Source organism: Eupeodes corollae, chromosome 1 (genome assembly GCF_945859685.1).
Source record: "Eupeodes corollae chromosome 1, idEupCoro1.1, whole genome shotgun sequence".
Classification (NCBI taxonomy): Eukaryota; Metazoa; Arthropoda; class Insecta; order Diptera; family Syrphidae; genus Eupeodes; species Eupeodes corollae.
In genome coordinates, this window is record NC_079147.1 from 152,031,868 (window position 1) to 152,042,204 (window position 10,337).

Consider the following 10,337-nt stretch of genomic DNA (forward strand, 5'->3'; position numbering starts at 1 on the left):
TTCTTGTAAGTAAAGTAAAGAGAATAAATAAATTGTCAAAGTGACTGTGAAAAAATATAATTACGAGTATAATGAATAAGGCTTTTTATTTGATTCTGTTAAAAAATATTTGAGTGCCGCCATCTCCTTAATGTATAATAATAAAAGAGTATAATTTAATAAAACTTATACACATTTTTTCTCTCCAACTAACAAGTCAAAAGTTGTTCTTCATTTAAAATTGTAATTTTTATAAGAAACATTTCTAATCGAATATAAGACGTCAAATGCAACTAAACAGCTTTATTGAGGGTTGAAACATTCCCCAACGAACTAAGCCCGTCTAAAGTTAGTAATAGAATAATCTGCGACTTGTTAAGATCTAACAACAACAAAAAATATAATAATATATTACAACATAATAAATTTATCTAAACATTAAACAATGGTTTTGTATTCGTTAAATTTTGCGGCGACAGTGATATTTGTGATAATAGTTTGTATTTATGGAGAGAATGCAGTAGCAGTTGAATTATCATCATATTTGGTAAGAATTAGTGAAAGCTTTGTTTAATTGGTTTGTTATTATCTTAATATCTTTAAAAATGTAGGCATACTTAAGTGAACTTTTTACACGTTGAATAATTAATAATCTCTCAGCATGATAATTTTATTATAACTTCTTATAAAACTAGTTTAATTCTGATTTTTGTGGATTGTGGGAAATAATTGTAATACAATTCTATTCTCTCCAACAAATTGTTTGTTTCGTGAAACTTTAAGTTTGTATATTCCCTTTGCATAATAAATTGAAAGAGTGAAAATAAATAATACATTTTAGAGAGATTTCTAAGAACCCGTGGACATTTAAAAAATAAGAAACAAGAAGAAGTAAAAACCCACTTGAGCCTATTGGAAATCATTCAAAAGAGAGTCATTTAAATGGAAGGCGAACCTTGTCTTAATTTTCTTATTGTTTTGTATTTTTTCCTCAAACAAATCAATCGTAAAACCCGAAGATCGGACGTACTGTCAAGTACAGTAATTCTTTTATGGGTGATTTTTTTGGAAGATTTTTTTTTCTCGGCTCAATATTTCCTACTCATTGCAATAGATAGATAGATAGATAACTTCTTTATTAACAAAAATTTTTGATTAACAATATTTCTTTTCTTAAGAATAATGACATGGCTTATTCTGCCGTCTGCCTGTTATGACATTTCATTTAGTGTTATAAAGAATAAAAATGAAATAAAATAAATAAAAGTAACAAGCTTTTTTTTTTTTTTTATAGTATACAAATTCAAAAAACATAAAGTAACTAAAATTAGATTTACACAATTCAATTGAGAAATTTAACAATTTTAATATGATTTGAAACACAAATATATTTATACGTTTTCAATTTTAAAGTGATTTGAAACACAAAAGATATCAACAAAAATGTTGGTGCTTGAACTGCAACAACTGTTGTTTTAAGTTACATAACTATTGCGATATGCTAAGGCGTGTTTGCAGTACTTATAGAGGGTAGACCATCCTATCGCTCCATTGAGTATTTCATAGAGTCGGTTTAGGTTGAGATGACTTGATTCGAAATACAATCGTCGGATTTCCTGCAGCATTGGACAGATTGCAATAAAATGGATTGTATCTTCATTCTCTCGTCTGTTGCAAAGCTCGCAAATTTGTGACAAGTCAGCTCGGTGGGGCATAAAGTTTAAGTTTAACAATTCGACACGAGCTCTGAATATGTAGCTTATAGCTTCGGCCGAAAATTCAGTACAGAAATAATTCGCTTCCGAGGGTAACTGGTGATTGAGGTTCTTATACATGTAGTTTCATTTGCTCTAGATAGATGCTGGGTGTAAATTTTTTCATCTATTTTAGCGATGACATTAGCAAAAAGCCCCGGCCATTCATCAACGTTTGTTTCACTTAGATTAGTTCCGTGGGCTAGGGCTAACTCGTTCCAATCCTTGAATGGTGAAGCCCTCGTTTGCAACAATCTTACCATGATTGATTTATGAAGACTTCTTCCGCTTCTTCTCATAACTCTTATTAAATAGCCGGAGTTTGATTTTAGATTTTCAATGTAAAGAGGCGATAATCCTGATTCAACGTAGATGGCATAATTTGGCGTTGAATTTGGCAATCTAAATAAGCGCTTGAAGAAATATCTTTGTACTGCTTCGAACGCCTCTATATAAGTATGTCCGAAAACCGGGGTACCATAGCACATGCATGTATTCACAGTCGCGCGAAACACACGGTATTTTGACAACAGATCAATTTCTTGGTTCGCAAAGAACTTGGGCCACATTATGCTCAAAGCTAATTTAGCCTCATTACTTTTATCCTTAACATGCTTTGCGAAGTTAAGGTTGAGTGTGATTAAAACTCCCAGATACTTAAATTCCTGCACCACTTCAATAGCAATATTATTAAGTTGCCAATTCTCTTCGGGAAGCCTTCTTCTTTGACGAGTCTCAAAAATCATCACCTTAGTTTTGCTAGTATTGATAGCTAACCCCCATTTCTCGCAGAATGTATTTAACCTGTTTATTTGCAGCTGTAGAGTGAAAGGGTTTTCAGCCAGCAATACTAGGTCATCAGCATAGAGTAAGACTTTTACTTGTATGTCGGCAAAAGATATTCCTCCTGGAAGAACATCGGAAATATCATCAATAAATAAAGCGAAGAGGATTGGGCTTAGAATGCAGCCTTGTGGGACACCTGTTGTCGTTTCAAACCAATCTGATAGATGCGATCCATCCCATACCGAAGCAGTCGACGAGATAAGGAAATTGAAGTATAGCTGCAAGAATTTCCGAGAGATTCCAAGCATTGAGAGCTTGTACAACAATGCTTGTCTATTCACCTTGTCAAATGCAGCTTTGAAGTCAACGAAACAAGCGTATAATTTTTTATTTTTATCAATACATTTCTTGGCAATATTTGTTAACGCAAATATATGGTCCAGTGTTGAGTAACCCGCTCGAAAACCGGCTTGAAACATACTGAGAAGGTTTTTGTCCTCAACCCAATTGGTCAGCCGTTCGTAGAGTATTAAAGTGAAGATCTTCCTTAATGAGCTAAGAATAGATATGCCTCTATAGTTCTCTGGCTGGTTCACATCTCCACTCTTATAAATTGCAAAAATAACTGCTTTGTTTAGATTATTTGGAACATGAGACTCATTATAAATCGGTTGAAGTATAGAAGAAGATAATTTTTCAATTGCTCAGTACCATTTTTGTAAAATTCTACTGGAATTCCATCGAAACCAGGTGCTTTATTATTTTTCATTTTTTGTAAAGTTGATTCCAATTCCATTCCTGACAACAGTACTCGCACACAGGAATCGTTGAGAGTTGTAAGTCACTAGGCCCTGGTTCACAACGGACTGTTGCGCCACCCCATTTGATTTTTGATTTTTTTGATTCCAATTCACGTAACAGTATTGGACCATCCAGTTCATCGACTATAAAGTTGGGGAGAGCATAAGAGAAGGTATGGAGATTCACGTCAGCCGACAAAAGCGTTTTAAAATGAGTCGCTAGTGTCTCAACTGCGAGAGTATTCACCGAATGTCGACAACGTCCTCCTAGCTCACGAATATTATCCCAGAAAACTTTTGAGTTTTTACAATCTACCAGTTTCTTCGCCAGACTAGTATTGTAATCTCTTCTTTTTGCTGCGCATAAAGTCTTGTACTCCTTATTTACGTGAAGGTAAATACTTTTAAAGAACAATGCATTTGTGGATCGAAATAGTTTGAGATACACAAATGATAGTTTGCAATCATTATCAAACCATATACGTTTTTAGGAGTAAAAGAGTTAGAGTTGTTATTGGTACTGGCTAATGGCGCTGAGATATGAATTACACTTGTTATTCGTTCATCTAAATGTTCTACTCCGGTTGTGGCATGGGGAGGGAGAAAGCTAAAGTAACGATCCAGGAAATTTACAAACGGTAGCACTGTTTTCTTTCCACCTTAACTTTTGGAAATTATTTGAGATGCTTTGGCTAGCTACATTAAAGAATTTAACGTTGACTTCTATTGGAAGGTGTGCAGAGAAGTTCGCTATGCCGACTTTGAAGTTTGGGGTTGTATTTAGCCACCCGGTTGATACTGCGCAAATATCGATCACTGACTGTCCTTGCCCGCTGATAAAGGTAAACTCTCCATATTCGTCGCCTGTAATCGCACCATTCAGTACAAAAAGTCCAAAGTTTTCAAAGAATTCGGTAAGAAGTCGTCCGTTCCTATTAAACTGTTCATCTTTGGAGTTTCTAGTAACATTTAGTAAGTTTAGCGACAGTTATTCATAATTTGAAGGATTCTGATATCTCCCAATACGTGCGTTCAGATCTCCAATGATCATGATGTTCTCCAGATTATTGTTATTCACGTAATCAATTAAGCAGTCGAAGTCACTCTGCCAGTTATTACAGTTCAAGTACACCGGAATTACTGAGTATTTTAAATTATCATTAAAAATATGAAAAATAATTCTATTTTCTAAACAAATAAGTTTGACAAAATTGCTGTTTATAGTTTTTTTGACACCACATAAAATTCCTCCACTAGCTCTACCGTGGACGTTTGTTCTAGTTGCAGATGAACACATTATTTTGAAATTTTTGAAATATTTTATGCAATCATTTTCGTATTTTTCCTCTAAGAAAGTCTCTAATAAAATTAGAACATCAAAATCTTGAATAAAGTTAAAGAAATCAGGTTGTGCAAGCTTACTTCTGAGACCTGTAATATTTTATGATAAAATTTTCAAAGTTTGTAAATTATTGTTAGTTTTAACATTGCAATATGAAGACATTCAAAACTAATAGCAATTTTTTTAATATAAATTTTGATAACTAGTAAATTACTAAATAGCTTTTATTAAAAAATGGTGTTCTAAACATGTCTAAGCAGTGACAGTTCGTGCAGTATTAACAAAACAAATACGCGTAAACGAAACTTTTAACTGGAATTCCCAACTGTTGACTGGACCGTTCCATCCATTGTTCTTAAAGAATAATTGTACAGTTGTCATATGGATTAAACAAATTGTTCAAAGTTAAAATAAACATTCCGTGTTTTTAACCTAAGCTAAATTTTTGGTTAAAATCCTTCAAAATTTTCCAAATCACTTTTTTAGCTTAGTAAATTTCTAAAAATCGATTTAACAATTTACTAAATCGTTTAAAATTTTGCGCCACTATCTTATAATTAATTATAATATATTTAAATTGTTATTAACAAAGCCTTGGCAAGCAAAATACGTAAGGCACCATTAACTTTGCCTATATTTAATGCCATTGATGTGGTTTTCCCATGTTTGAGAGCCAGAGCGGTTAAAGTTATCGCCGAGATTTTTACCAGTTTCTACGTATTCTATTGGGGCATTACTTAACAAAATCAAGGAAAAGTATGAGAGATCAAGAATCTTTTTAGAAATCACTACGTATTTTGATTTTTTAGGGTTCGACAAAAGACCATTTAAGTAAAACCAGCTTGAAATGTTGTCAACGTCTTCATTGATAACCGAATGTAAAGTTGTAAGTCTTTGGCACACAGATGACAGAATCAGTTTGATCTAACTTGGAAGTTCATTTAAATAATTAAGAAACAGTAGAGGACCCAATATCAACCCTTGAGGAACACCGCACGAAATAGGTACAAAACTATCACAAGCTAAGCGAAACTTTCAGAGAAATGAAACTGCTGCAAAAGTTTTTTTACAAAGAATGACATGAGTGAATTTTCTAAGTTGATTAAAACACTCATTTTTATTTATTTTTTATTTATTTATTAATATCATATTCTCCTAACAATTTTTAGATATCTTATTTCTAATTTAATAATATATGTATTTTGTACACTTAATTAGAGGGAATAGGTTGTAGCATTTGAATTTTAAGTTAAAATTGAATTAATGCCACATTTACAAATTTTTATATTGTGGGGTGGACAGATTATAAATAACGAATATGATTAAAGAACAGAAATAGAGAAAAAAGTTTTTTATGAAATGATCACTATGATTGATTTGAACTGCATAAACAAAATTTTAATTATTATATACGTAAATAAACAAAGGGAATAAATATTATCAAATGACGTAGTTTAACAAAGATTCAATGTTATAAGTATCGAAATTAAGAAGCCATAATTTAACTGATTTTAGGAACTGTGGACGGTTTCTAATGCTTCGTAATTCAGCTGGTAGACTATTGTATAATTTGCGAGACACAATAGTGTAAGAATTCCTAAAAAGTGTAGTTCGAAAAATGTTTAATCGTACCGAGTTAGAATTTCTCATATTATATGGATTACTCATAGGGCTTTCCAAATAACCACTCCTCATAAAAAATATTTTCAAAACCTTAAAATAAAACAAGTGTCTTACTGGTAGTGTATCGAACTGAAAGAGAATAGAGCTTTCAGGTTCGATGAGAGATGCTTTTGCTTTCCTGCGAGTAAGCAAAAGGCTTTTATTTAGTCAGTTGCACGAAAGAACTCGACCGAGTCGGGCTAACGAGAGGGAACGGTTTCGTTTTAGGTTTTAATTTAATTGAATAAAGGAAAGATCGTGGTTTTTTGGGCATTGCCTTTTTCCACGTTAAATGATTGTGTTTTTATTTATTCTTGTTTCGGGTTTATTTATACAGTCCACTGCCCCAATGGCGTCGAAACAGGTAGAATACCTGTTTGCCTAAATAAATCTACAGAGTGAGTGAGGCGGGCAGCGTTGCATATTTTTCTTAGGACACTTTTTTGAAGAACTGTTAATAGTTGGATTTTGTTTAGGTATGCACCTCCCCAACAACTGATACCATATTGTAACTTCGAGTGGAAAATACCATAGTAAACCTTTTTTAACGTGGAGAATGAACAATATTTTTTTAACCGATAAAAGCATCTTACGGTTGAAAGAAGATATTGCTTTAAATCCATAATGTGCTCAGTCCATTTTAAATGTTGGTCAATTTTGACACCTAAATACTTAAAATCTCTCACTATTTCTATATTGAAGCATGTACTGCAGCAGTTTGCTCCAAATTAAAGGTATTTATTAAATGAGATACTAGACATTTGCTATTGAAGAGTTTAAAACTAGAACAAGACGGAGCATGGAACAATAATTTTATGTCATTTAGTCCATTGGTGAACATCATAAGTTTGGATTTGTTACTGACTAAAAGTTTATGGTCCGCAAACCATAGCCTTAATAAATGTACATCATGGTTTATATCCGAAACCAAATTTAATGGACTAAGTGAATTGTATCCAATTGCTATATCATCAGAAAATACGTTAACTTTCCCTAAAAATGGCAGGTTGAAGATGGAATTTATATAAACCAAGAAAAGAATGGGCCCAAGAACTGACCCTTGTGGGACACCTAAGTTAATATCCATGGAATCACTTAGAACATTACCTACTTTGACTATCTGAGACCTTTTACACAGGTAGGATTCAAACCAATTGTAGATGAATCCTCGGAAACCAATATCATGCAATTTTTTCAAAAGGATAGGGTGACTGACCATATCAAAGGCTTTTGTAATGTCAACAAAAAGCGCAGCACATTTCATTTTTTTGTCCACTCCTTGTTGTATTGAACAGCATCTTCTGTTGACATTCCCGATCTAAATCCAAATTGTGAGGGGCTAAAGTAATTCTTGCTTGTGAGATATCGTAAGATTCTACTTTTTATAATTTTTTCAAAAATTTTTGAAATTGATGGTAATAATGAAATAGGTCTGTAGTTCTTTACATCCTTTTTGCTCCCTTTTTTGAAAATGGGTATAACACAAGCATATTTTAAGTCATTTGGGAAGACACCTGAAAAAACACTTTTATTAAAAATATGCGTCAAAACATCCACTAAATATAAAGCAGTTTTTTTAGCAATGTATTAGAAACGCCATCAAAGCCAACTGAAGTTGATTTATTCAGCGTATTTATAGTTTTCAGTACTTCAAGGCCATTTATTGTTTCGAAGACGAAACTATTTTCACTATGTGCCACATTTGAAGAGCTGAAGCTATTACAACATTCACAAGAGTTTGTGATATCACGAGGAAAAGAAGTTTTACCAACATTAGTAAAATAATTGTTGAATAAATTTGCAATTTCTTTTGGATTTGAAATACATGTGTCTCCATATTCAACTGTCATAGAATTAGACTGACTATTTTCTTTTCTGAATATAAGAATGAAACAACAACAACTTGTGTGTGCTACCACCAAGTTCATAGGCTGGAGTTATAGCTATTTCACGGGGGCCAACCCGATCATCAGACTCCTTTAGTGGTGCTTAATCGCTTTTTGTTCAATTTAATTTTTTTTTTTTTTTTTTTTTTGAAGAACTTTTGCCCGAGCTGGGCTTGAACAAGCGATCTAGCGTGTGAGGAGCTAGTGCACTACGCACTACGCCACCGCACCCACATGAAAGTTGTAAGCCAATTAATTGGCTATATTATATGCATCTAGGTTGGGGTTGTAAGTAAGTAGGTCAAAATTAAAGTCACCTAATATTATTAGGTTAGCTGCTCGCTCGCTTTTTAAAAAAACAGAAAATTCTTCAATAAACACTTGTATAGTTTTACAGTGAAGTCTATAAATGCAAATAAAACTAAACATTTCATAACAAATAAAAACAGTAATTTTCATAATATCTGCACTTGTCAAACTATAAGTCTTAAGCTCACATTCATACGAATCACGCACATATACTCCAACTCCACCAGCAGCATACGAATCATTTGTATTGGCTAAAAAATTATAATTTGGTAAACTAAAATCTTTAATTTCATAAGAAAATATCCAGATCTCCGAAACAAATATAAAATCAGGTTTTTTTTTCAAAGGCTTCAAGGTTACAAGTTAGCAAATCAAAATTACTTCGCAAACTACGTATATTTTGATGTACAGCGTAAATAGATTTTTGGTTAATAGAATCAAAATTAAAAATACAATCAAATTTATTATGAATAGTTGATGTGGTGAGATTATTATTAATAAGATCAAAATTATTTAATGAATTTAACGTAAGTAACTAGCTTGTATATTATTTAAGTCTTCAAAAGATCTTATAATAATTATCTCACCATTATCAACCTTTCTCAGCATTATTCTTGAATTTTTGAACCAAAGCAAACAAAAGCTGCATTCAATTTCATCTTCTCAGTTTTTTTTTCTGCATGATTTTCTCCTTTATGGCTAGCGAAGAAAATTGTACACAAACAATGTTTTCCTCCACATTCGAATTCGTCTTCTTGGCTTGTTGTTGTTTGACATGAAAATCCTACGCACCTACCATCACGTCACGGATACTAAAAACGCGTGAATTGATATATTGTTGGAGTTCTACTTACCATTTTCTTACTTTTTTTTATTTTCAGGATAATTCAGAAGTATTAAATCCTGTAAAGCGATCAACAGGTACTAAAACATTGGAAAACTCGAACACGATTTGTGGACAAGAAAATGAGAAGACCACAGGCTGGTCAAGATTCCCGTGGATAGTTGCGATTTTAATGAAAGATGTTGGCGACTTAAAATATCTATGTTTAGGAAATCTTATTTCTTCGAAGACGGTTATAGCTGCTGCCCATTGCGTTGGAAATATTGAATCGAAGGAAATTGTTATATCAATGAATTGGAACAACCTTAAAGATTGGTCGGATGCTACCAATATTGATGTTGAAAAAATCATACTACATCCAGAATTTATGATAGAACAAAGCTCTGTCGCAGATTTGGCCGTTCTACACCTTAAACAAAGTATACCGTAAGTATTTACACATCACACATCATGTATATAAAAATATAAAAGTATATTTAAATTTAATTTAGCCCTAAAGATTCGGTCAATCCAATTTGTATGTGGCAGGGGCCTACTGATGTCGATAAAATTAAAGATGTATCTGGAGCTGTCATTAGCTGGGGCCCAAACGGAAAAGGCAGTATAAAATCAATTCCCAAATTGATCAATGTAACCGTTCTCTCAGAATCAACTTGCATAAGATCGAATAACTTAGTGAGTCTTTTGCTTTCAAATACAACTTTATGTGCCAAACCTGAAGAGGATAGTGATGGAATGTGTATCGGAGATAGTGGAGCTGGATTAATGATAAAGAAGGGAACTACATGGATGCTGAGAGCTATAGTAATAAGCATAGTGGGTAGCCCAAATGATGATGGTTGTTATCCTAATAAGAATGCCATTTTCACGGATACTGTTTCTTTGGATAAATGGATTCGATTAAATACTTTGTGAAACTATACTTGAATAAATTGACAAAGAATGGTGTAAAGATGTGTATTTTCTTTTAAAACT

General features: G+C 32.8%; 1 protein-coding gene across 1 annotated transcript; it reads left to right on the forward strand.

Annotated features, from left to right (window-relative positions):
* Window positions 1-267: 267 nt before the first annotated feature.
* LOC129941610 (serine protease gd-like) lies at window positions 268-10,337 on the forward strand. The gene is made up of 3 exons (XM_056050658.1): window positions 268-526; window positions 9,400-9,788; window positions 9,854-10,337. The coding sequence occupies exons 1-3, from the start codon at window positions 425-427 to the stop codon at window positions 10,275-10,277; spliced, it is 915 nt and encodes a 304-aa protein (XP_055906633.1). The 5' UTR covers window positions 268-424; the 3' UTR covers window positions 10,278-10,337.